This window comes from Bufo bufo, chromosome 2 (genome assembly GCF_905171765.1).
Source record: "Bufo bufo chromosome 2, aBufBuf1.1, whole genome shotgun sequence".
Lineage (NCBI taxonomy): Eukaryota > Metazoa > Chordata > Amphibia > Anura > Bufonidae > Bufo > Bufo bufo.
The window spans coordinates 57,189,215-57,216,985 of NC_053390.1; the positions used below are offsets into that span (position 1 = coordinate 57,189,215).

Below are 27,771 nucleotides of genomic sequence, written 5' to 3' on the forward strand. Positions count from 1 at the left end.
GACCTGGAGAGCGTATTTTGCCTGGTGCGAGTCTGGGCGCTTCCGCCCTCTTCATTTCTCCGTCCCTAACGTTCTGGCCTTCCTTCAGGCCGGTTTTGAGAAGGGTCTTCGCCTAGCTTCTCTCAGAGGACAGATTTCGGCCCTCTCAGTCCTTTTCCAACGTCCTGTGGCCTCGCGGGCTCAGGTTAGGACTTTCCTACAGGGTGTCGCTCGCCGAGCCCCCCCCTTTCGTTTTCCAGTGGAGCCGTGGGACCTGAATCTCGTCCTTGGCGCCCTTCAGTCTTCTCCCTTCGAGCCTTTGGCAGAGATCTCTCTGTCGTTTGTCTCGTTCAAGGTGGCCTTCTTAGTGGCAGTCACCTCCATCCGCCGGGTTTCCGAACTGGCGGCGCTTTCTTGCCGTTCGCCTTTCCTGGTTTTCCATCAGGACAAGGTGGTGTTGCGTCCCGTTCCCTCTTTTCTTCCAAAGGTGGTCTCCTCGTTTCATATCAATGAAGAGATCGTCCTTCCCTCTTTCTGCCCTAATCCTTCTCACCCTAGGGAGAAATCCCTCCATTGCCTTGACGTTGTTCGGGCCCTTCGCCTGTACCTTCGCCTCACGGAACCTTTCCGTCGTTTGGATTCCCTTTTCGTGGTCCCGGCGGGTCCTCGTAGGGGTTTGCCTGCCTCCAAGGCTACCATCTCTCGCTGGGTTCGGTCGGCTGTCAAGGAGGCCTATATCGCAAAGGGCCGTGCTCCCCCTTCCAGGTTGACCGCTCATTCGACTAGGGCAGTTGGGGCTTCCTGGGCGGTGCGTCATCAGGCATCTGCTTCCCAGGTCTGCCGGGCCGCCACCTGGGCGTCAGTTCACACTTTCTCTAAGTTTTATCACATTCATTCTCTGGCTTCCGCTGACGCTAGCCTGGGGCGCAAGGTTCTGCAAGCAGCTGTGCTTTAGATTGGCGACATGGCGTTCTTCTTCCCTCCCTCAGGGACTGCTTTGGGACGTCCCATGGTGCTGTGTCCCCCAATGCCATGCACGAGAAAAATGGATTTTTTGTACTCACCGTAAAATCCTTTTCTCGTAGTAGGCATTGGGGGACACAGATCCCTCCCATTTTCTTACTGAGTTTCTTCTTGTTGTGGTCCCGGCGATTTGTGGTCGTTGGGTTTCCCCAGTTGAAGACTTGTTGGCGTTCAGTTTTCTGTTTGTTCAGGTGTATGGCGTTCCTACTGCTTTTGTACCGACTGGTGTATCTCGGCTCTTGCAGAGGGGTATAGCCCACCTGGGCGGAGCCAACACCTTTTTGTTTCTAGTGTCAGCCTCCTAGTGGCAGCTGGGCATATACCCATGGTGCTGTGTCCCCCAATGCCTACTACGAGAAAAGGATTTTACGGTGAGTACAAAAAATCCATTTTTGCCCATAATCTCACCCAGACAGCCCCACTGATGTTAGCATAGGAACATGAAATGCAGGATCGCACAGGGCAAGGGCTCTTTTATTTACTATAACACACTGCCGGGCGGAGGCCTCTGCCCAGCAGTGTGGTCGGTGACGTCACCGGCTCTGATGCGCCAGATTTAGCACTGCCCTAGCTGTTTTACGGTCTAGGGCAGCGCTAAAGACCGCCCATCAGTGCCAGTGACATCACCAGGCTCACTGCTGGGCAGAAGCCTCCACCAGGCAGGCCCATGGAGAGCCCGGTTTGTCACGGGAACTCCAGAAAATGCCTTTGCCCTGCGCGATTTAGCGCAGGGCAAAGGAGAGCATTGGAGCATGAACTGCTCCGATGCTCAAGTCAGGGGGGCTGCCTGGGTGAAAATGGGGATATATCCGGGTTCAACCCCTTTAATGCTTTCTCTCCTTTTATGATTCACTCCTGATTTGGTCTTCAAAAACTATATGAAAAAAACCTGCACATGTGGAAACACCAGAGCTGAGCGCCATCGTGGCTAGATTAGATCTTCAGCCAGTGGAAGTAAGCAGGAAGGGTTTGTAGTTGAATGACTGCAAGCAGATATCTTGAACGCAGTGAGGAATGAATTCGGTAATTATATTGTAAGGATAACCCTTTAATTGATGAAACAGCCCTTTAGATTGGATTCACCAGCAACACAATGTCTGGGAGAGGCTAAAATACGTGACACCTCTGTTCAACTACTTGGTGTGCAGTGGGTTAATATTGATCTTCAGAATAGGTCAGCAGTATTAGATTGGTAAGGATCCTACTACTGGCACCTCTGGTGATCAACTGTTTGAAGCAGGGCTGTGGAGTCGGTAGATAAATGCTCCGACTCCAACTCCTCAGTTTTTGGTACTTCCGACTCCCCGACTGCGAATGTATTTTATACATACCTTGAAGGAAAGAAAGGCAACATACATGTCATTACCACAGAACTACTGGCTAGGAAGCCGCTGCCTTCTCCTTTGTGTGCTGATCTTCTGCTGAAGATCGGGCAGTGGGAGGATCCAGGACGGGGCAGGGGAAGGGACATTTATTGTAAAACCTGATTTCCCTAGTAGAATCCCATAGTCATGTTTAAAGTTTAAGCTAACAATGTGGGTTTACAAGTTTTTATAGCCTTAGCTGAATGACAGCAGTTTTTCAAATGGTTTACAGCTTCAGTCTTGAGCTATTGACCATCCATTCCCTTCACTTGTACAAGTGTCTAGTCCTGCAAAAAACATATTTACTTAATCAGTTATCAGTGAGAGACTAGGTTAACCATGGGCGTTGCGTTCCCTGTAACAGCGGAACACAACACAATGGAAAATATAAGTATTGCCGCTCCTTAACTGTGCATTGCGTGCCATATAGTGAAGCATATGAAAAGCATGCTTCTTCACGGTCACTTAACGTGTTCGTTTTGCGGTAACGTGACGCACTGCATGCATTGGCCTTTATTCTTACAGTAGAGAAGTACCGTATTTTTCACCCTACAAAAATGGGGGGGAAATAGCAGTGTGTCTTATGGGGCGAATGCTGCGACTGTCCGGTGAATAGGCTGAGAGGGAGGAGGGGCTGGGGGCCGGCATCTGTTTCTGTAATGGCAGCGGGGCCCGCTGCAGTCACTGTATTCTACTACACCGGGCCCCGCTGCAGTTACTGTATTCTACTACACCGGGCCCCGCTCACTGTAGTATACGGTAATCATATCTAACTTGTGGGTATTGTTAAAGTATTCCAATCATCTTAAATCTAGCGCTGTACTACTTACTACTAACTTCTTGGCAGTCAGGAGGCCGGGTGGGCGCTCGTAGCGTAGCTCACTACGTCACGCGCCTGCTCCGCCCACTTTATGAATGAAGCAGGCGCGTGACGTAGTGAGCTACGCTGCGAGCGCCCGCCCGGCCTCCTGACTGCCAAAAAGTTAGTGGGGGATCTGTGGATGACACATAAGATAAGATGCTTTATGTGTCATCCATAGATGCCCCCATAACAGTGCAATCCACAGATGCCCCCACAATGATCCCACATAACAGTGCCATCCACAGATGCCCCCATAACAGTGCCATCCACAGACCACCATTAGTTCAAAAGCACACCTTTTGGTTCAAAATATAATTTTTTCTTATTTTCCTCCTCAAAAACCTAGGTGCGTCTTATAGGGCGAAAAATACGGTAATTAATTATAACTTTTTGTGAATTGGGACATTTAAACTTGCTTTTTTTATTCGGTTAATTTTTTTCCGACTCCAGTTACCCAAAATTGCCTCAGACTCCGACTCCACAGCCCTGGTTTGAAGGTAGTGTCACTCATGCGAGTGAATAGGACCAGCAGTTGTACCGCACCGCCACTATAAGGGATAGTAATCAAACAATGAAGAGCTCGCAGCGTTTGTACGAACGCCTTGGCCCCCCTCAAGCGGTGATTGGTGGGAGGACCGCGAGTCAGACCCCCGCTGATCTGATATCCTCTCTTGAGGATAGGTCATCGATATTATGCCACTGCACAACCATTTTGACTACTCATAGTGGACTTTTTTTCAGGGCCATCTGATTTGCTACTGTGACTAGCGCACTGTATGCGCTTGAAGCATTTTCGCCTTTGTTCTGTTCCAGGGCTGTGCCCCACCACCGAAAAATGGTGTTGAGCAGAAGCGACCAGGGCGCCCACTGAACATCACATCTCTTGTTCGCCTGTCATCCGCTGTCCCAAACCAAGTCTCTATCTCTTGGGCTTCAGAGATTGGGAAGGTGGGTGAGTTCCTAGCATTACATACTGATTAGGAGGTCATGATGTGTATAAACAGTGATTTCCATTTTAATCGCACATTTTATATGCATTTTTTAACTTCTTTTTTTTTTCTCTAGAATTATTCCATGTCTGTGTACCTGGTGCGTCAGCTGACATCTGCAGTCTTATTACAGAAGCTAAAGATGAAAGGCATCAGAAATCCAGACCATTCTAGGGCTCTGAGTAAGTGTACGAGCGTCATATCTGGTCATGGATTTTCATTTCTTTTCGGACCTCCTGATATTAAATGTACAACCTGCTCTTATTTTCACACCTTTCTCATGTGGACGTGCCCCTCCCAGTAATACATGCTAAATGTGAGGTCTGTGTGTTCCCTGTCTTCCCCTTGCAAACCACCTTGTGTATGTATATCTATAGCCATTGTGATCTTCCCTCCTTGGATTCTTTTCTCCTTCCACACTCTGATCTGCCATGTACAGTCTCTGCCCCCTTCCTTCTGCTATCTCTAACACAGAGAGAAGGTAGAGGGAGCCGTTGGAGACGGGAGCAGAGCACTGACAGATTTAGGTCAGGTTTTACAGCAGCTAAGTGAAGAACTTACACTCTGCAGAAACAAAATGGTAGAAAATGTTTAATGAATTTTATTTAGAAAGTTGCTTAATATTTCATAAAAAATAATAATAATAATAATCAGCGGTCTGACACCCTGCACCACTGCTGATCAGTTGTCTTATATGTGCAGTACTGGTGCTGGTAACTGCAACCTCACTCCCATTAACTTCAGTGGGACCAGCAATGCAGTAACCATCTCAGTCCATTACACCAAGGATCGAGCTTTGTATTTCTGGTGTCGACTTCAGTGGCTGGAACTACTCCGGAGCAGCCAAATGGCGGGGTGTCAGATCTGATATTGATGGCCTGTGTGAGGACGGGTTATCAATGTCAAAATACTGGACAACCCCTTTAAGTACCTGTTTAAATTTAAAGGGGTATTCCCATTTCAGACAATGCGGGCATATCCCAGAGGTTGGACTCGCACCTACATCAAGAATGGATCCCTGAGAGTTGTGGAGGGCGCAGTGCGCAGCCGCCCTCCATTCATTTCTATGGGGCTCTACTATTTCTGTCGGCCCCATAGAAATGAAGGGGAGCAGTGTGTCCTCCAGCCACCACCTTCCACGCTGCATTCTCGATATAGGTGCATTGTGCAGGAACAGAAATCCTGTAGCCTTTCTTGTATAGGTTCAAGCATACCTGTTGGGTACTTTGCTAATACGACAGAGTTTTTAAAGGGTTTCTGTCACCAGATTTAACCCTATTAATCTAGCTGACATTAGAGATGTGCTAATGTCAGCTAAACCTAACCTAACTAGCCTATTCCTACTTTTATCTATGCCCCCGTTACGCTAGAAATCTAACTTTTATAATCTGCTAATTAGCCTCTAGGAGCTGGCAGCCTGTGAGTGTCTTTCCCTCACTGCGCCGAATGCTAAACGGCGCGAGATTTCATCAGAGCACAGCACATCGCTAATGTCAGCTAGCTTAATAAGGTTAAATATGGTGACAGGAACCCTTTAATTATGATGATTTTTGTTTTCTGACCTTATGATATTTGGGATTTTTTTTTTACTTCCCAGTAAAAGAGAAGCTGACGGCAGATCCAGACAGTGAGATTGCCACCACTAGCCTGCGTGTTTCATTGATGTGCCCTGTAAGTACCACTTTGCAGTAAAAATATCTATAATTTTCTTATTAATAAGCATTACAGGCAGATATTACATTATATACCCAGTGAACACACTGGAAGCAGGATGATGGCACAAAGTGTGGAAGAGACATAATGAAGGGCTCAGGGCTAGTAGATATCTGTAAATCGATTCCATAAAAAGGTTGACTGTTTTTGTCTGGTGACATCATCTTTTGTGACATGTATTGAATTCCCCTTTAACCATGTGTAAAATAAGCCAGCTAGGCTGTTTCCATAATTCCGGAGTTATGGAAGCAGCTTAACTTGTTCTGCTACTATGATGTTTTTTACATAGCTTCCATTCACTGTAATAGGAATTACGGAAACAGCGGAGCACCGTCCCGCTCGGCAGTTTCCATAAGCCTGGCCACCTGGGGCTGGCGCTTAGTCCCATCTCGCTGTGCATTGAGGGAATGTTCGTTAGTGGTGTTTCTGAGCTAGAGATGTTGCTGTGCTGTAGACATCACCTTTATTTCTGCTTTATATTGATTAAGCATTTTGGAAATCTTGCGCTCTTTAGCTTGGGAAAATGAGACTAACGTTCCCTTGTCGGGCCGTCACCTGTAGTCATTTGCAATGCTTTGACGCTGCACTTTACCTGCAAATGAATGAAAAGAAGCCCACCTGGATCTGTCCTGTGTGTGACAAGAAGGCCAGCTACGAGAGTCTCATATTAGATGGGTACGTACACCAGGTGCCTAAATCATAGACCAGAAGTGAAAGATTGTGTTGTAGTAGTTACAGTAGAAGCAGTACGTCTCACATTACAGACCACAATGCCAGATTGTCTCTCCCTGTCGATTATGCTGGGCAGGGAGTGGACCCTTCTCCTTCTCCTTCTCCCTGGTTAAGTTTTTTTCTAAAATTCCCCCCCCCAAAAAAATTCTCTAATGAGGGAGACTGTCAGGAGTTCATACTGGTTGTGGTTTAGTGTGAAACTCAAGACTGGTTCCCTTTTTAAAATGTAAGCATCTTCCAGAAAGACCTTATGTCCCTGTCTGATCTCGATACTACTGTATATTCTTGACAGACTCTTCATGGAGATTCTCAACCAGTGCTCAGATGTAGATGAGATTCAGTTCCAGGAGGACGGGTCCTGGTGCCCCATGAGACCAAAGAAAGAGCCAGTGACCTCACCAAGCTCACAGTTCTCACACAGTGAAGGTATGGTTAGAGCAATATAGTACAAAGAGTTTTTGTTGTATTGTTGTGGAAAACATTCTTCCCTTGTCAAAGAAAAGAACAAACAAAAACTGCATGAAAAGAGTTAACAAACTGAACTACAGCCAGTATATAAACTCTGCCTACATCACTGCACACTGTGGGGGAAAAAAACCAAACTAACTGCAAAAAAGTTTTATTAGTGAGGGAAAAAATTGTGCTGCCTCAGACTCAAGGAAAAGGAAATTTCAGGTAAGTAAATGTTACTCTTCCTCATCGTCCTTGGCAGCACCCACGGACTTAAAGGGGTTGTCCAAGTTAGATTTATTGATAACCTATCCTCAGGATAGGTCATCAATATCAGATCGGCGGGGGTCTGACACCCAGCACCCCCGCCGATCATCTGTTTGAAGAGAGGGAGCGCTTCATTGTTTACCTGCTCGCCGTCGCATCTGCAGTGGTGGGCAGGTGTAATTACACCCAAGCCGTCCCATTCATTTCAATGGGACAGCTCGTTCCTATACACTTCTTCATTTTACACGAGTCTGATTCATTCTTTTAACGACGAAGGCTAAATCCCATATTGGAGTTGGAGAACGAATATTAGGTTGTAGATGCCTTAATGCTCTTAAAAAATCTTCTGGCTAGTTGAGAATGAAAAAATTGAAGTCCAAAAAGACTTTTACTGCTGTAAAATGAACACGGAAGAGCATTGATCTTTAAACTTTTCTCATAACCTTATTGAAGTAAAAGCAAGATACGTAGCCTGTTTTCTGCACCAGTCACTGAAAATTCCCCAAACTCTGAGATACTTTTAGTGGATGGTCTACAGGAGGATAGTTGAGTAGATACTACAGAATTGGGAAGTCCATGGCTAGCCTATCTTGACCTCTTAACCTTCAGGCTGTCAGATGAAGGAGCGCAGGGTTGAGGTAGTGGAATTCTCTTCCGGAGAGGAAGATCTTTCCTGAGAGGCAGACACCAATATTCTCCTTTCGAAAGTTATAAAAAGTCTGCAAACCATGCCCCACAGGCCACAATAGAATTATTTGAACCACGTCTGGTCGGACTCTCCTAAACTTGCGAAGAACCTTCTGAATGACCGGTAGCGAAGGAAATATGTACAGTAGACCACTGTTCCAGCACTGGGAGAAGGCATCTAATGCTATTGGATGATCCGCTTTGAAGAAGGAATAGAAGTTCTTCAGCTTGGTGTTGTACCGATTCGCCATGTACCGGGTGATTAGATGGAATATGTCCATGTTCACCTCTCATTCCCCCGTAGTAAAGACTGTCGGTCTGCTCAGGAGGTTGGCTGCAGAGTTGTCTATACCCCTTATGTGGACTGCAGAAATGTCTGCAACATGCTTCTCAGCCCAATTCAGACTCTTGTTCCAGAAGCTTGCTCCTTGTACCTCCCTGTTTGTTGAGGTAGAAGACAGAGACCAGGTTGTCTGATTGGATCTGGATATGTGCTTTGTGGAAAAGATCTTAAAAGTGAAGAAGATATTCGATGATTAATGTCCTTTCTCGCTTGTATCATTGGGGGACACGGAAGACCATGGGTATAGCTGTTGCCACTAGGAGGCGACACTAAGCAAAAAAGTGTTAGCTCCTCCTCTCAGCTATACCGCTCCTGCAGACACTGAGCTAATCAGTTTTAGACTAGTGTTCGTAGGAGGCAGACATGTTTTCCTGCTGGTCTGCCAAAGCTTTTTTCTTTTCGATTTTTCAGGACCGGCCTACAGGTGGGCTCTAACCACCTGTTTTCCCCACACTTGAGGGGGCGGTGAGCGACCAGTGGGTCCTCAAGCCCGCTGCTCGTTCCCCACCTCTGAAGATCCACTGTTAATCCTTGTCTTCCAATCTGCTGTTACCCGCCAGCAACAGTGTTACCTTGTCTCCTACTTCTAGAAGTCCCCCGTGTTACCGGTGTAGACGCCCTCCCCAAGGGGCAGCACACTGAGGAAGGTGACACTGTTGGAATCAGGATGGGCAGAAAACGTCTAGGTAAGTATATTACCTACCCTTTCCTGCTGGCCTCCCTTTGCCTGAGCCCCCCCTTCTCCTCCTTTTACTTGGTTCTAGGGGTGAATCTTCTCTGCTGGGTCCCCTTCTCCTGTGTTTTCTTGTGAACACGGGAAAATAGTTTTTTTCTTCAGAACCTTGGCCCTGTTCCTGTAGCCCGTGATTCACCGGCCCTCTGTTCCATCTCCCGTCTCCAGCCCCCTCGCCTTCCTCCAGGCCCTGCGGTGCATTTACAGCGGTCGCATGCCTCCGGGGCAGCTGCTGCTTCTCCTCTTGGCATATGTACGCCCGTTCCTGGCCTCCTCTGTTTGGGGGAAAGGGGGGGGGGGGCGCAAGATCCCCTTGACACTCCAGCTCCCTCCCTGCACTGCTCTCCCAACGGGAAGCGCTTCCAGTCAGCCAGCCTGTATGCGAGGCCCCGGGTCTGCGGCCTACTAGACCGCATTCTTCCAGGGTGTTTGGGGGGTAGGGACTGTGTTCTCAGAGCCCGAAACTTTCGCGCCCATATCTTTGCTCCACCAGCGGCCCACTGAGCTCTGCCCCAAACCTACTGTTTAACCCCTTCCTTGCCTCAGAGCTCCTGTGGCTTGGGGAAAAGTGATTCGTTAAAACTCAGGAAAGGGTTAATAGGATTGGGGCTCAGTGTAATTTTAACAACAATTAACCCTTGGAGCTCCGGTCCTATTTTGGGCCTAGTTCCCATCGCCCTATAGCACTACAGTGAGGCTAGTGGCGCAATGGATAGGCAGTGTGCTCGCACTACCGCTAGCTACATAGCTTTGCCTGTAGCATTTACCGCCCTTCATAAGCGGAGTAGTTAAACTACCAGTATACGGGCATTTACCACTGGACCTTGTCCGTCCGGTAGCATTGCCTCCTTCCATATGCGGCATGGAAGTATTTGCACTTCCACCTGATACCATATGTTTTGTCGCATAACCCCCTCAGGCGGAGTAATTGCACTAATACTGGATATCATCTGTCCTGTTGGTTTTCCCCCTTCTATAGGTGGAGCAGGGCACTACAACTGCTTACTGTAGTTCCTGTAGCATTACTCTCCTTCCATCGGCGGAGTAGTTGCACAACCAGTAGTACTTGCACTACCAGTGGATACTGTACATCATGTCGGGGTCCCCCTCTTTCCATAGGTGAAGTAATTCCCCTACCTATGGAAGGTTCCGCTCTATCGCATTATCCGTCTTTTTTTAGGTGGAGTGATTGCTTGCACATTGACTACCTCGACTACTCTCACTTCTCTCTTGTCGCATCCCGTTCCAGGGGGTTATTGCTACAAGAGGACATAGTTTTCAATTAGAGGGGCAAAGGTTTAAAAGTAATTTCTCGCCCATATTCCTTGGGGGACACAGGAAACCATGGGTATAGCTCTGCTCCCTAGGAGGCGTGACACTAAGCGAAAGCTGTAAGCCCCTCCTCCATCAGCTATACCCTTCAGCCTGGAGAAGAGACTGCCAGTTTTTGCTTAGTGTCCAAGGAGGCAAGACACCCCCTGCTTATGCAGGGTTGTTATCCTATGATTTTTATTTTTACGTATTTGTTGTTTTTAACTCGGTTTTTTTCTACCTACAGGGACAACAGAGGCGCATTAGACCCCTCTGTTTCTCCCGGGGTTGAGTTGCGCCAGTGCCGGTAATTCCGCACTGCCGCCTCCCCCACAGAAGACAAGGTGGACCAGGGCAGCCTCGCTCCCCTGCGTCCCGCCAGCTCAGGGTCGCCCGCACGCCAAGTCCCTCCCCCGGCTTCCTGCCACCGCGGTGCCAGGAGCTGAAGGGGCGACCCCCGCTGGATGGACTGAGGGCGAAGACAGCGTATGGTGAGAGTGGCTGCTCCAGCCTCCCCTTCCTCCCTCCCACCGCTGCTACCAACATGGCCACTGTTACATGGCCACTGCTACAATCCCGGACAACCCCCCCCCCCCCCCCCCCCCCCGCCACGGAATATCGGGACGTTACCGGGCTTAGTTGGAGGGCAGTCCTAGAACGCTGCCTTACAGGGACGGCTGCAGACATGCAAACCGTCTGCTACATCTAGGCGCGGTGGGAGCCGTTTTCCTGGCATGAACGGCGCCATGTCATGGCCGGCACTTCAACATCCTTGGGGGTTAAAATCATTTTGCCGCGCGCGCGCGGCTCTGCTTCGGCTTCAGCGCGGCAGAGGGGGGGCGGAGCTTCCTTACACATTCAGCTCCGTGCTGCTGCGCTCCGCTACTTCCGGGTTCATCTCTCTGCCGTGCGATCCTGAAGCCATTCAGCTCCGTGCTGCTGCCTCTCCTCCACAGCCTCCTCAGTCTGTTCCCCTTACAGCTGCCGCTTGTATCTCCGGGTCTGGTAGGACTGTTTAACCCCCTCCGTGCCACAGTACTGTTGCTTGGTTCTCACTTTTAAGTGCAACATCTTTCCACCATGTCAGACCCTTCTGCAGCCGCCAAGCCATGGTACCATGCCTGTACTGCTTGTAGGGAACCCTTTCCCCGGGGGCAGTCTGATCCGCACTGTACTGCATGCCGAGCTCCACCGCAGCCTCAGTCGCCCGCTGTGTCGCTCCCTGCTTCCTCTGACCCGCCTGACTGGGCTAGATCCCTGTCCCAGGCCGTGGAAAGCCTCACTCATGTCGTGGGCCGCCTAATAGACAGGCCACCTACCCCGCAGGACGCCACTCTGACTGTCGCGCCCTCCGGGTCCACTGCTTCTGCCGCTGCAGCGGGTTCACCCTCTCCTAGTGACCCCTCCCGAGCTAGGCACTCTCAGAAGCGTATTAGAGTAGAGCGAGCCTCCTCCTCGGATGCCTCCCTCTCCCCGCCACGCGTGCGCACCCAGACGAGCCTCTCCTCTCCAAAGGATTCGCTCTCTGAAGGTGAATTGGCGGCTTCAGATTTGGAAATGGACTCGGCCCTGCCGTCCAAGCTAGCCTCAGCGATGGGTCAACTCATCTCTGATATACGTGACACCTTTAAGGTGCAGGATGACCCCCCTAGCTCGGACGCAGCTAGCGTCTCCTTTATCAGACCCAGGCAGGCCTCAAAAGTCTTTCCAATCCACTCTGATTTCTCCTCCGTGGTGTCTAAGGCTTGGGCTCGCCCGGACGCCCGTTTTGTCAACCCAAAGAAGCTGGACATTTGCTATCCTTTTCCGGCCGATGTCGTGGCCACCTGGTCTTCCCCACCCAAGGTGGACCACCCTGTGGCCCGGCTGTCAAAGAACACGGCCATCCCTGTTCCCGACGGGTCCTCTCTTCAGTCAGCGGAGGACCGTCGCATGGAGACCCTGTCCAAGGGCATTTTTGCTGCCTCCGGTTCTGCCCTCAGACCGCTTTTTGCCTCTGCTTGGGCAGGGAAAGCAATCTCTGCTTGGGGTACGCAGCTGGAACAGGAGTTGGACTCGGACATCCCCATCCAGGACCTACGTTCCTTGGCCCAGCTTATTATTCGGGCCGGGAATTTTGTCTGTGAGGCCTCCCTTGATGCGGGAGCCCTTATTGCACGCTCCTCCGCCCTGGCAGTTGCCGTCAGGAGGGAGCTCTGGCTGAAGGTCTGGAAAGCGGACGCTGCCTCCAAACGTTCCTTGGCGGGGCTACCGTTTGCGGGTTCCCGCCTTTTCGGGGTCCGCTTAGACGAACTTATTTCAGAGGCCACGGGTGGTAAAAGCACCCATCTTCCTCAACCCCAAGCCAGGGGCGCCCCCCGCGGACGCCCTGGTGCGTCTCGTTTTCGGTCCTCCCGCAGGGCCTCTGGGGCTCCCACCACAGCTGCCGCTTCGGCTCCTCCCCAGGACAAGCGTAGGAAGCCGTTTTTTCGGGCGCAGCCCTCCTGGCGCAAGCTGCAGGCTGCCCGCACACCCGCAGCAAAACAGTCCTCTGCCTGAAGGCGCGCCCCCACCCACCCGGGTGGGGGGCCGGCTCCTCCTCCTTTTCAAGGACGTCTGGATGGCTCACGTCTCCGACGCCTGGGCCCTCGAAATTGTGTCCTCCGGATACAAAATCGAATTTGCATCCTTCCCTCCGGATCGGTTCTTTCGCTCCCGCCCCACGCGAGACCCGAAAGACGCGGCTGCGTTCTCCGCGGCCGTTCAAGCCTTACTGGACAGGGGGGTGATTACCCCCGTTCCTCTAGAGGAAAGATTCCAAGGGTTCTACTCGAACCTCTTTGTAGTTCCCAAGAAGGGAGGTTCGGTGCGGCCCATTTTGGACCTCAAAAAGCTCAACCGTTTTCTCCTCCTTCGACGGTTTCGGATGGAGTCCCTCCGCTCCGCGGTGGCTTCCCTGGAGCAGGGAGATTTCATGTCTTCCATCGATATACAGGATACCTACCTCCATGTTCCGGTAGCCCAGTGTCACCATCGCTTCCTTCGATTCGCCGTGGGGGACCTCCACTTCCAATTTGTCGCCCTTCCCTTTGGACTGGCAACAGCCCCCCGGGTGTTCACCAAGGTCCTGGCCCCGGTTTTAGCCTTACTCCGTTCCAGGGGTGTTTTTCTGCTACCGTACTTGGACGATATCCTCATCAAGGCTCAGTCCCTTTCTCAAGCGGTTGCCAGCGTGGATCTCACTCTAGAGACTCTGGCGAGGTTCGGTTGGGTCATCAACTTCCCCAAGTCCTCTCTTCCCCCCTCCAGACAACTCGTCTTCCTGGGAATGCTTTTAGACACGGGAGCGGCGGAGGTACGTCTTCCCTCGGAAAAACGTCTGATCCTCCGTGGGGCGGTTCGGGGTCTTCTTCTCCACCGTCGACCGTCCTTCCGCTTCTGCATGCGGGTATTGGGGCAGATGGTTGCCTGCTTCGAGGCGATCCCATTTGCGCAGTTTCACTCCCGCCCTCTCCAACGGGCGATCCTCTCCTCCTGGGACAAATCGCCGCAGTCTCTGGATCATCCCTTCCATCTTTCGCCTCCGGTGCGGTCATCTCTCCGCTGGTGGTTACAGTCCCCTCTTCTGGGCAGGTCCTTTCTGCCACTCAACTGGTTGGTGGTTACAACCGATGCCAGTCTCTCGGGCTGGGGAGGCGTGTTTCCTCCCCGATCCGTCCAGGGCATTTGGTCTCCATCGGAGTCCAAACTCTCGATCAATGTCCTGGAACTGAGAGCGGCCCTTCTGTCTCTACGACACTGGACTCATCTGCTGAAGGGTCATCCAGTTCGTGTACAATCAGACAACACCACGGCCGTGGCGTACATAAACCACCAGGGGGGCACTCGCAGCGCTGCAGCGATGCGGGAGGTCACCAGCATTCTCCGTTGGGCGGAAGCCCACGTCCCGGCCCTATCTGCAATTTTTATTCCAGGGGTGGACAATTGGGCGGCGGACTTCCTCAGTCGCACCACCGTCGACCCCGGCGAGTGGTCTCTTCACCCGGAGGTATTCGAGGCCATTTGCCTTCGTTGGGGCATTCCGGACGTGGACCTCATGGCCTCAAAATTCAATCACAAGGTCCCCGCCTATCTGTCCAGGGCCAGGGATCCGGGAGCTTGCGGAGCTGACGCCCTCGTTCTTCCTTGGCGAGGCTTCGCGCGCCCATACATATTCCCTCCCATCCCTCTCCTGCCCAAGGTCCTTCGGAAGATCGCGGCGGAAGGCGTCTCGGTGATTCTGGTCGCTCCGGACTGGCCCCGCCGGTCTTGGTATGCCGACCTCATGCTGCTCCTGGCAGACGCGCCCTGGCCACTGCCCGCCAGGGAAGATCTTCTCTCTCAGGGACCGATCTTCCACCCGCGTTTAGGGTCCCTACGTTTGACGGCGTGGTTGTTGAGACCACCGTCCTGACACGTAGGGGCTTTTCTGCGGACGTCGTCCGCACCATGATCCGCGCCCGTAAGCCGTCCTCTTCTAGGATCTATTATAGGACCTGGAGGACTTTTTTGGGGTTCTGTGCCGATCTGGGGATTCCTCCGCTCCGCTTTTCTCTCCCCACCGTTTTGTCCTTCCTGCAGAGCGGACTGGCCCAAGGTCTAGGCCTTAGTTCTTTGAAGGGTCAGGTATCTGCGCTGTCCATTTTGTTTCAGCGCCCACTGGCCCCCCTTGGTCCTGTCAAGACCTTCCTTCAGGGCGTGGCTCACGCGGTTCCCCCGTATCGCCCTCCGGTACCGCCCTGGGACCTGAACCTGGTTCTCTCAGCGCTCCAGGCTTCTCCTTTCGAGCCTCTGCGGACGGTTTCCTTGCGACTTCTGTCCTGCAAGGTTATTTTCCTTGTAGCCATCACCTCTCTTCGGAGGGTGTCCGAATTGGCTGCACTCTCCTGTCTGGAACCTTTCCTAGTGTTCCACCAGGACAAGGTGGTTCTTCGTCCGGTCCCTTCCTTCCTTCCTAAGGTGGTCTCCGCCTTTCATCTGAACGAGGACATCGTTCTCCCCTCTTTGTGTCCTTCCCCTTCCCATCCGCGGGAGAGGAAGCTTCATCGCCTGGACGTTGTCAGGGCGCTCAAGATTTACCTGGAAGTAACCAGCTCTTTCAGGCATACTGACTCGCTCTTTGTGGTCCCGGAAGGGTCGCGCAGAGGGATGGCGGCATCCAAAGTTGCTATCGCTCGTTTTGTCAAGATGGCTGTTACTGAGGCTTATCTCGCCAAGGGCAGGGTTCCTCCCCTTGGTGTTACCGCTCACTCCACTAGAGCGGTCGGGGCTTCCTGGGCTCAGAGAAATCGGGCTTCTTCGGAGCAGATTTGCAAGGCGGCCACTTGGTCCTCCTTGCACACCTTCACCAAGTTCTACAGGGTGCATACTCATGCGTCGGCTGACGCTGCTTTAGGCCGTCTGGTGTTGCAGGCGGCAGTTGATTGATGCCTCTGGTGTTGGTTGAGTTTGTTCTGGTCCCTCCCTTCTGGGACTGCTCTGGAACGTCCCATGGTTTCCTGTGTCCCCCAAGGAATATGGGCGAGAAAAGGAGACTTTTGTATTACTTACCAGTAAAGTCTCTTTCTCGCTCTTCCTTGGGGGACACAGCACCCGCCCTTCATTGGGTTACAGTTGTGGTTCCGGCTTGGTTGCCCCCGTTGGGGCTCGACAGTTCTTTTTCCGGTTGGTGGTTATCTTTCACTACTTGGACACGCAACTGGCAGTCTCTTCTCCAGGCTGAAGGGTATAGCTGATGGAGGAGGGGCTTACAGCTTTCGCTTAGTGTCACGCCTCCTAGGGAGCAGAGCTATACCCATGGTTTCCTGTGTCCCCCAAGGAAGAGCGAGAAAGAGACTTTACTGGTAAGTAATACAAAAGTCTCCTTATCAGGAAGTATTACTTTACTGGGAGAGTAGTGGATGCATGGAATAGCCTTCCTGCAGAAGTGGTAGCTGCAAATACAGTGAAGGGGTTTAAGCATGCATGCGATAGGCATAAGGCCATCCTTCATATAAGATAGGGCCAAGGGCTATTCATAGTATTCAGTATATTGGGCAGACTAGATGGGCCAAATGGTTCTTATCTGCCGACACATTCTATGTTTCTATGGTGTATTTGCTGGACACGGTTCCTACAATCACCTTCTCTCCCGTCTTATGTGGTATTTTGGCACGACCACTGGATATTGTGACTACTTTCACACTATCCCCTTCCTCAGGTAGTCATTGTACGAATTGGTGTCGGGCGCCTTCGTGGCGGCCTCTGTCTTCCCAGGGTGTTGACCCATGACATACCTTTCCTCGTGCCTTGAGTCCCTATGGGGAGCATTCAAATTATGTTGCTTTTTCTTTTTTTTTTTTATCAGATCATTTTAATTAACATTTTTTCAAATTACAAACACATAGGAAAGAAAAATCCTTCAGCAAGCATAAAATTGGGTATATACAGTTCAATTGGTCATTCAGACAGTTATCAAGACGTTCATAAATGACAACCAGTTTACAAAAATAAAGGCACCTTATACAAAGATATACCTCTTCATTTGTGGTAGCCAAGGAATAAAAAGAAAGACAGTATTAAATAACCCACCCCTAACCCTCCCTCCCAGTATACTGTTCTCTGTGGTGTGTGTATATATACAGTATACTGTCCTGTGTGTGTGTGTGTATGTGTATGTATGTGTGTATATATATATATATATATATATATATATTAGTATTCTGTCCTCTGTAGTGTGTATATATACAGTATACTGTAGTGTGTGTGTATATATACAGTATACTGTAGTGTGTGTGTGTGTGTGTGTATACAGTATACTGTCCTCTGTAGTGTGTGTGTGTGTATATATATATATATATATATATATATATACAGTATACTGTCCTCTAGTGTATATATACAGTATACTGTAGTGTGTGTGTGTATATATACAGTATACTGTCCTCTATAGTGTGTGTGTATGTTTGTATATATACAGTACAGACCAAAAGTTTGGACACACCTCATTTAAAGAGTTTTCTTTATTTTCATGACTATGAAGGCATCAAAACTATGAATTAACACGTGGAATTATATACATAACAAACAAGTGTGAAACAACTGGAAATATGTCCTATTCTAGGTTCTTCAAAGTAGCCACCTTTTGCTTTGATTACTGCTTTGCACACTCTTGGCATTCTCTTGATGAGCTTCAAGAGGTAGTCCCCTGAAATGGTCTTCCAACAGTCTTGAAGGAGTTCCCAGAGATGCTTAGCACTTGTTGGCTCTTTTGCCTTCACTCCTGCGGTCCAGCTCACCCCAAACCATCTCGATTGGGTTCAGGTCCGGTGACTGTGGAGGCCTGGTCATCTGGCGCAGCACCCCATCACTCTCCTTCATGGTCAAATAGCCCTTACTTTCAAAGTTTTCCCAATTTTTCGGCTGACTGACTGACCTTCATTTCTTAAAGTAATGATGGCCACTCGTTTTTCTTTACTTAGCTGCTTTTTTCTTGCCACAAATTCTAACAGTCTATTCAGTAGGACTATCAGCTGTGTATCCACCTGACTTCTCCTCAACGCAACTGATGGTCCCAACCCCATTTATAAGGCAAGAAATCCCACCTATTAAACCTGACAGGGCACACCTGTGAAGTGAAAACCATTTCAGGGGACTACCTCTTGAAGCTCATCAAGAGAATGCCAAGAGTGTGCAAAGCAGTAGTCAAAGCAAAAGGTGGCTACTTTGAAGAACCTAGAATATGACATATTTTCAGTTGTTTCACACTTGTTTGTTATGTATATAATTCCACATGTGTTAATTCATAGTTTTGATGCCTTCAGTGTGAATCTACAATTTTCATAGTCATGAAAATAAAGAAAACTCTTTAAATGAGAAGGTGTGTCCAAACTTTTGGTCTGTACTGTGTATATGTATATATGTATATATATAAAGAAAAATAGCGGCACTGACTGCAATCAGAAAAAATGGGTGCACGTTCCAGGGGAATCGACCTCTTACCCCAATCAATGAATCCAGAAAATGGACGCCACTCCAGCTGAATAAAAGTGAAGTTTTCTTTATTCAACCATACGGTGCAACAGCTGGAGTGGCGTCCATTTTCTGGATTCATTGATTGGGGTAAGAGGTCGATTCCCCTGGAACGTGCACCCATTTTTTCTGATTGCAGTCAGTGCCGCCATTTTTCTTATATATATATACAGGGAGTGCAGAATTATTAGGCAAGTTGTATTTTTGAGGATTAATTTTATTATTGAACAACAACCATGTTCTCAATGAACCCAAAAAACTCATTAATATCAAAGCTGAATATTTTTGGAAGTAGTTTTTAGTTTGTTTTTAGTTTTAGCTATATTAGGGGGATATCTGTGTGTGCAGGTGACTATTACTGTGCATAATTATTAGGCAACTTAACAAAAAACAAATACCCATTTCAATTATTTATTTTTACCAGTGAAACCAATATAACATCTCAACATTCACAAATATACATTTCTGACATTCAAAAACAAAACAAAAACAAATCAGTGACCAATATAGCCACCTTTCTTTGCAAGGACACTCAAAAGCCTGCCATCCATGGATTCTGTCAGTGTTTTGATCTGTTCACCATCAACATTGCGTGCAGCAGCAACCACAGCCTCCCAGACACTGTTCAGAGAGGTGTACTGTTTTCCCTCCTTGTAAATCTCACATTTGATGATGGACCACAGGTTCTCAATGGGGTTTAGATCAGGTGAACAAGGAGGCCATGTCATTAGATTTTCTTCTTTTATACCCTTTCTTGCCAGCCACGCTGTGGAGTACTTGGACGCGTGTGATGGAGCATTGTCCTGCATGAAAATCATGTTTTTATTGAAGGATGCAGACTTCTTCCTGTACCACTGCTTGAAGAAGGTGTCTTCCAGAAACTGGCAGTAGGACTGGGAGTTGAGCTTGACTCCATCCTCAACCCGAAAAGGCCCCACAAGCTCATCTTTGATGATACCAGCCCAAACCAGTACTCCACCTCCACCTTGCTGGAGTCGGACTGGAGCTCTCTGCCCTTTACCAATCCAGCCACGGGCCCATCCATCTGGCCCATCAAGACTCTCATTTCATCAGTCCATAAAACCTTAGAAAAATCAGTCTTGAGATATTTCTTGGCCCAGTCTTGACGTTTCAGCTTGTGTGTCTTGTTCAGTGGTGGTCGTCTTTCAGCCTTTCTTACCTTGGCCATGTCTCTGAGTATTGCACACCTTGTGCTTTTGGGCACTCCAGTGATGTTGCAGCTCTGAAATATGGCCAAACTGGTGGCAAGTGGCATCTTGGCAGCTGCATGCTTGACTTTTCTCAGTTCATGGGCAGTTATTTTGCGCCTTGGTTTTTCCACACGCTTCTTGCGACCCTGTTGACTATTTTGAATGAAACGCTTGATTGTTCGATGATCACGCTTCAGAAGCTTTGCAATTTTAAGAGTGCTGCATCCCTCTGCAAGATATCTCACTATTTTTGACTTTTCTGAGCCTGTCAAGTCCTTCTTTTGACCCATTTTGCCAAAGGAAAGGAAGTTGCCTAATAATTATGCACACCTGATATAGGGTGTTGATGTCATTAGACCACACCCCTTCTCATTACAGAGATGCACATCACCTAATATGCTTAATTGGTAGTAGGCTTTCGAGCCTATACAGCTTGGAGTAAGACAACATGCATAAAGAGGATGATGTGGTCAAAATACTCATTTGCCTAATAATTCTGCACGCAGTGTATATATATATCTATATATCTGCACAATATATCGCCAAAGCAATCGCAATAAATCTTTTTCGCTTTATAAGACAAACTATTTTCCCCCCAAAAGTGGGGGGAAAATTGCAGTGCGTCTTATAAACCGATGGTTGACTTTTTACGTGGCTGACACGGATGTATCGCCGGCCGCTATGTTGCACAGCGCGGCCAGCGATACATCAGTTACAGTGCAGGGAGGGAGGAGGGGCTGGAGGCAAGTCGTTATTTTAATGAACAAATGTTCTTCTATTTATTCTGTTTATCTGTTCTGTGCAGTGCTATTAAGAAAATGGCAAGTTTTGTATTTTGTACTTTTGCAGTAATGCAAATATGTTATTTAATTTAGTAAAATGTTTTATTTTGAAACACTGTGAATTTCAGTTCTTGAGTTAAGCATAACTACATTTCAGCATTATCAGTAATTTCTGTGTGCTTTTTCCTTGAAAATCCAAGCAAATAGACCTCTAGCACAATTCCCTTAAAATATCGCATATCGTTATCGCAATTTTTAGGGCCCTAATCGCAATCGCACAAAATTCCCATATCGTGCAGTATATATATATATATATATATATATATATATATATATATATATATATATATATATATAGTATTCTGTCCTCTGTAGTGTGTATGTATACTGTAGTGTGTGTGTGCATATATACAGTATACTGTAGTGTGTGTATGTGTGTATATATATATATATATATATATAGTATACTGTCCTCTGGTCTATATACACAGTATACTGTCCTCTGTGGTGTATATGTGCAGTATACTGCCCTCTGTGGTGTATATGTGCAGTATACTGCCCTCTGTGGTGTATATACGCAGTATACTGCCCTCTGTGGTGTAAATGTGCAGTATACTGCCCTCTGTGGTGTATATGTGCAGTATACTGCCCTCTGGTGTATATACACAGTATACTGCCCTCTGTGGTGTATATCTACAGTATAATGCCCTCTTCCGTGTTAATTACTTTACACAGTTTAGTGTCATCTGCAAAAAACTAGATTTTTGTAAAACTTACCAGTAAAATCTCTTTCTCGCTCTTCATTGGGGGACACAGAGACCGTGGGTATAGCTATGTCCTCTAGGAGGCGCTGACACTAGATAAAGCTGTTAGCTCCTCCCCTGACAGCTATACCCCCTCCAGCCTGGAGAGAGAGCTTCAGTTTGTGAGAAGCAGTAGGAGAAGCAAGTAAACCAACGAAAAACGTGTAACAGCAACAATGCCAAGAACCGAACCAGGTTCTAATCGGCAACAGCCACCACTGTGGCTGAACAACAATACTGGGTGGGTGCTGTGTCCCCCAATGAAGAGCGAGAAAGAGATTTTACTGGTAAGTTTTACAAAAATCTCGTTTTCTTGCCCATATTCATTGGGGGACACAGAGACCGTGGGACGTCCTAGAGCAGTCCACAGGGAGTGAAAACCACAGACCCGTGGAGCAAGCGCCCCTGCAGACAACTAAGAACTGCTGCCTGCAAGACCATGCGGCCCAAGGCGGCACCCACCGATGCATAAGTGTGCACCTGGCAGAATTTAGCGAATGTGCATAATGAGAAGTAGCCGCCCTGCACAACTGTGCGGCCGGACCTTGAATCCTCCGAGCCCAAGAGCGCCTGGTGGAGTGAGCCGTGACACTGAAGGGCGGAACCCTGCCCCGGGTGCAGTATGCTTAAACAAATGCAGACGTGCAATTGCCACCCTGGAGGCCGCTAATGCCTAGCGAGGACCCTCCGGGATGACAAAAAAGGAGAGTCCATACGCCGGAAGGAACTGGAGGCTGGCAAATAGATCGCCAGAACCCTGACAACGTCCAAATGACCTAACTCCCTTTCCCTAGGGTGTGAAGGGGAGGGACACAGTGATGGAAGGACAGTTTCTTCATTGAAATGGAAACCAGAGACCTCCGTCGGGAGAAAGGAATGAACGGGCCGGGGAACCGCTTATGCCTGTCGGAACCAGGAGGTTCTTTGCAAGAGAGCGCCCCAACCCGGACACCCGTCTGATGGATGTGATAGCCACAAGAAAAAGACCACCTTCCAGGACAGGAGTCGGAGTGACATCTCCCGCAAGGTTCAAAGGAAGAATTCCGGAGCGCTGAAAGGACTAAGGTCAGATCCCAAGGCTGTAAACGAGGACGGTATGGAGGAACCGTATATGCCAATCCCTGAAGGAAGGTATTATGGGCCCCGGGTGAGTCAGAGGACGCTGGAAAGGATACACAGCACCGAACCCGACACAGCAAGGAAATAATGGCCAAACCAAAAACCCAGGACCGCAGGATCCACCCCTGCTAAAGGGAAGCGCTTCACGGAAATTATAAGTGGTCCACCAATGCCCCCTGAGCCGAAGAGGCTTGTGGGGAGACTGAGAAGCTGGCTGATAAGCTACTGAGAAAAAAACGCCTGAATGAGGCATGTCCAACCACAAGCCAAGGAATCAACACATTGGATAGGTAAAAGTAGAGACAATATGAGAATCACCGGCGGTGGAGTTCCGTCAGCGACTGTGTATTGACGGTGTAGCAACACTGCTCGACGGAAATTTAGACCAGACCAAGATGAGAGAAAAAAACTCCTGCCTCGAGGAAGAAGAATAGAAGGGGTGTTCCGTTCCAGGAACAAAACTCCATCAACAGTCGTGACAGCACCCCCGCTCATCCTGGCGTGGTGAGTCTCGTAGTCTAGCCACCGAATGTGCAGTGAAAAGGCATGGCTACATCGGACTGACATGGCAGTCACTAGTCGAGTAATGAGAGAGGTAGTTGTAGATACGTGTAGTACACCCAGGACCAACGGGTAGCATTTGGAAAAACGTCACAGCCCAACAGTCGGGCCGGAACAAAACTTGGAAGAAAACACCACAGAACCAATACCCTGTATCAACATAGATGAGGGGAAATAGTAACGTAGGAGCTATAAAGGTTTGCGGAGTGGCCGTGAACCCTGAGCCCGAGGAAAAAGTGGCAGGGCGAAGCCCATTCCTCATCTGAGACTGGCACTACACAGAAGTAGCTGTGATGATAGTGGCAGTGCCATACTCCGCCTAAGGAGGAGGCCATACAGCGTACGCCCCAGAATTAAGCGGTAGAAGAATCCGTCACCTGACGAAGAAACCGTGCAGGAGCCAGAGTATGTAAAGGCTACTCCAGGACCCCTGTACCGTAGGAGCAGCAGCGTGCCCCGCCAGCAAAACTGAGGGGCAGACTAGAGGAATCCAGTAGAAGCCATGGTACCATACTGCCCCAGGGAAGGAGAGCTAATCTTAAACCCTCCACCTGGGAAGGGCGTTGAACAGGAACAACCGCCAAGCCAACGTCAGGGTAGAACCCATACCTGATGGAATGCCCCACTGCAGCAACTGCGAACGCTAGTACCAGCGAAAACTCCGCACCAGCAGAGGAGAACACGCTGCAAAGCTGAACCAGAGTGCCAGCACAACCACGTCCCACATCAGGAATGGTGGATAGAGAATATAGAGTCAGTGCAATACTCGACTCGCTGGAACGTAATCACAATATTACGTGCCATAGTGTACGCACTACACATTGTTGAAGACACATATTGGTTCAATGGAGGACCCTGGAGATAGGGGACACTAGGACACATGAGTGGCGCTGGGCAACCCCGTGAGGAGAGAGGTTGTCATATTCATGCCCCAAACCGACACCGAAGGAAAAGGACACAACGTGGAAACAGCCACAGTATCCACTGGTGGAATACCATTAGAAGAAGAGTACAGGCACCAGCGTGTATTGATACTCGCTACGCTCCACTTGTAGAAGAAGCTAATGCCTCTATAGCCCAGGCATAGTTGAAGTGCAACATCCAAGATGTGTACTTATTCCCCACAGTAGTGGATCACTGTGGAAAGGGCAATGTTGCAATTATCCCACCAATGAAAGGGGGTAATGCTTAAGGCAAGCACTGCACTCAGTGGTAGTGCAAGTACCCCACCATGAAGGGTGGCAATGCAGTAATGCATCTAGCAGGAACTGAATCCAAGTAGAGAGAATACGCCTCTTACGGAAAGATCAAGGCATATGGAGAGTCCTGTATCAATACCCCACCTACATAAGGGGGTAAGATATACAGTAAACACTGAAGCAGGGATAATGCCATAGCGCCACCTATGGAAGAGACTAATGCATACAGACAGTACTGCCCCCAGTGGGAATGCAGTTCCGCCACCTACTAAGAGGGGGAGCGCCGACTGCCGGCACTGAAACAGCTCTATTGCGGTTAGACCCCATGGAGGGAGGTAATATCCAAGGGCGTACTGTATCTAGTAGTAGTGCAAATACTCCGCCTAAGGAAGGGGGTAATGCATACGACAAGTACTGCTGTCTACCTCGGACGCCACCTTAGAAGATTGCACCGGAATCACGGCAGAGACCGAACCACTAATCCCCCTTTCGGACCGAACCTCTCCAGGGAGAGGAGGGTGCGTCTGAGCGTGACCCTAGGGAGGAAGGGTGGGGGTGTGGAGGTGACCGAGGAGGAATATATCCTGCTCTGGCCCGTTGTGTGCAGTCTTAACTCTGAGAATCTTGTCCATGGCGGTCGCAGACTCGCCGGAGGGAGTTATCAACCAAACTACCCGGGGGTGGAATGGAAACTTCTAGAGGTTCACTCACCGGATTGCGCAGGCGGTGCTTATCAACCAAACGACCCTGGAGGGTGATTGGGAAGATCCAGAGGTCCACCATTGGATTGCGCAGGTGGAGAATATCGACCAAACGACCCTGGAGGGTGATTGGGAAGTCCATAGGTCCATCAGTAGATTTCGCAGGTAGCATTTGATCAACCAGACCACCCCGGAGGGTAATTGGGAAGGTTCAGAGGTCCCCCAGTGGATTGCGTAGGTAGTGCTTATCAACCAAACGACCCCGGAGGGTGATTGGGAAGGTCCAGAGGTCCACAGTGGATTGCGCAGGTAGTGCTTTAACACCAAGGACCCCAGAGGGTGATTGGAATGGTCCGGAGAACCACCATTGGATTGCGTAGGTGGTGCCTATCAACTAAACGGCCCGGAGGGTGGAATGGGAACTGAGAGGTCCTCCTCTGTCGTGTTAGGACACTGGCCCAGTCTGATAGACAGGGCGGTCCTGCGGTGATAAGGTCTAAGGGGGCAGGACCCGAAATAGACTTTCTTTATTATTATTTTATATATTTTTTTTTTAAATAAAACTGGGATGCCCATCCTCAGGTGACAAGGGCAGAAAGGGGTTAAATTAGATTAAACACTTTGCCTTGCGGATAGGCATAATCCTGCGCCAGCCTCAAGAGATGGCTGGCCAGGAAGGGTTAAAAGCCTTGAAAACCGGGGGCGGGGCTCTGCGGGCTACTGGGGGAGGGGGGGAAGTAAGACGGGAACAATTCACGCCTGGCAGAAGCCCCCCCATACCCGGGGATGAAAGATTGTGGCCTAGTAGGCCGCGAAGCCGGTGCCTAAGTTATGGACACGGCCGACCGGAATGCACCCCGCTCTATTGACAGGTCGGCCGGTGCACAGAGGGGGAAGTGCGCCGCCCGGGACGTAGTGACATTAGAATCGCCCTCCGCCCGTGAGACGCAGCGCGGGCCGGAGGAAGAAGGAAGGGGTAGGCCCAAAGTGAGGTCGGGGCCTAAATTTAACGGCTCCCGGACACAGTGCTGGAACCAAACAAGGAGGCGAGGCGACCACTGTTGTCCCATCTGAAAAAGGGAAAAAAATAAACTAAAATACAAAGTCTTCAGGAGATCCCTGCAGAGCAGGGAGGTCTTGCCTCCTATTGACACTAGAAAAAACTGAAGCTCTCTCTCCAGGCTGGAGGGGGTATAGCTGCCAGGGGAGGAGCTAACAGCTTTTACTAGTGTCAGCGCCTCCTAGAGGACATGGCTATACCCACGGTCTCTGTGTCCCCCAATGAATATGGGCGAGAAATTAATATTTTTCTGTGCAAGCCTTCTACAAGATCATTTAATAAAAAGAACGGAAATGTAAAGACCTGATGTGAAAGCCGCCTTAGAGGAGTCAGGAGTTAGGCTGAACAGATTCATGTTAGGCTACTTTCACACTCTCTTTTTCGGCGGATCCGTCATGGATCTGCAAAAATGGATCCGTTACAATAATACAACTGCATGCATCCGTCATGAACGGATCAGTTTGTATTATCTGTAACATAGCCAAGACGGATCCGTCATGAACTCTATTGAAAGACAATGGGAGACTGATCCGTTTTCTATTGTGTCAGAGAAAACTGATCCGTCCCCATTGACTTACATTGTGTGCCAGGACGGATCCGTTTGGCTCCGCTTCGTCAGGCGGACAGCAAAACATTGCAAGCAGCGTCTTGGTGTCTGCCTCCAGAAGGGAATAGAGACTGATCGGAGGCAAACTGATGCATTTTCAGCGGATCTTTTTCAATTCAGAATGCATTAGGGCAAAACTGATCCGTTTTGGACCGCTTGTGAGAGCCCTGAACGGATCTCACAAACGGAAAGCCAAAAGGCGAGTGTGAAAGTAGCTTGAGTCCTTCAAGGGAAAAGGAGAAACAAGAAGGAGGAAATGTACTGCTGCCTAGCACACCAGTCAGCGTCTGAAAGGAGAAAGCAGTTTATATCCACGTTGCAGCCTGCCACAAGAGTGACATCTTACTCCTGCACTGCAAGCGCCAGCACACCTACCAAGTGGAAGCTGGTGCCAGAGCCAAGCAGCATCTGTGCAGATCAGAGTGGAGGTGTGAGGAGGAGCTGCTAAACCGCAATACCAGCAGTGGTATTTATGAAAAAATCCCAAATTTACCAACAATTTAGAAAAATTTGCAATTTTCAAAATTTCTATTTCTCTGCTTTTAAAACAGAAAGTGATACCTTATAATATAATATGTATTACTTAACTTTCCCCATATGTCTACTTTATGTTGGCATAATTTTGTAAATGTCTTTTTTTTTTTTTTTTTTTAGAACTTTAGAAGGCTTAGAATTTTTAAACTTTTTAAGAATATTTCCAAAACCTACTTTTTAAGGACCAGTTCAGGTCTGAAGTCACTTTGTGGGGCTTACATACTGGAAACCACCCATAAATTACCCCATTGTAGAAACTACACCCCTCAAGTTACTCAAAACTTATTTTACAAACTTTTGTTAACCCTTTAGGTGCTCCACAAGAATTAAAGGAAAATGGAGATAACATTTCTAAATTGAACTTTTTTGGCAGATTTCCATTTTAATCCATTTTTTTTTTTAACACATCAAGGGTTAACAGCCAAACAAAACTCAATATTTATTACACTGATTCTGCGGTTTACAGAAACACGCAACATGTGGTCGTAAACTGATGTAAGGGCTTACGGCAGGGCGCAGAAGGAAAGGAACGCCATATGTTTTTTTGGAAGGCAGATTTTGCTGGACTGTTTTTTAGGCCCCTTGCAGACGAGCGTTCCTCCCGCAATGAGTCCGCATCACAGCACCCGGCCTGACCTCCCATTGTTGCTGGGAGTCACATAGCATTATATTGATTTATGATGCTATGTAACCCTTACAGTTCTGGAATGTAT

The 27,771-nt window shown here is 49.0% G+C and overlaps 1 protein-coding gene and 1 long non-coding RNA gene across 4 annotated transcripts in view; one reads left to right on the top strand and one right to left on the bottom strand.

Moving 5' to 3' along the window:
• PIAS2 (protein inhibitor of activated STAT 2) overlaps positions 1–27,771 on the top strand; it is an 83,831-nt gene that overhangs the window by 45,269 nt on the left and 10,791 nt on the right. For all 3 annotated transcript variants that reach the window (XM_040421144.1, XM_040421145.1, XM_040421146.1), the window contains exons 6-10: positions 4,042–4,176; positions 4,294–4,399; positions 5,815–5,888; positions 6,445–6,605; positions 6,955–7,088. In XM_040421144.1, the coding sequence (XP_040277078.1) occupies positions 4,042–4,176; positions 4,294–4,399; positions 5,815–5,888; positions 6,445–6,605; positions 6,955–7,088 (610 nt within the window). The remainder of the gene's footprint in view (positions 1–4,041; positions 4,177–4,293; positions 4,400–5,814; positions 5,889–6,444; positions 6,606–6,954; positions 7,089–27,771) is intronic.
• On the bottom strand, positions 676–17,960 carry LOC120992277. The gene is made up of 3 exons (XR_005776953.1): positions 17,950–17,960; positions 1,566–1,569; positions 676–852 (listed from the first exon to the last, which is right to left on the bottom strand). It is a non-coding gene; the product is annotated as an uncharacterized LOC120992277 (long non-coding RNA).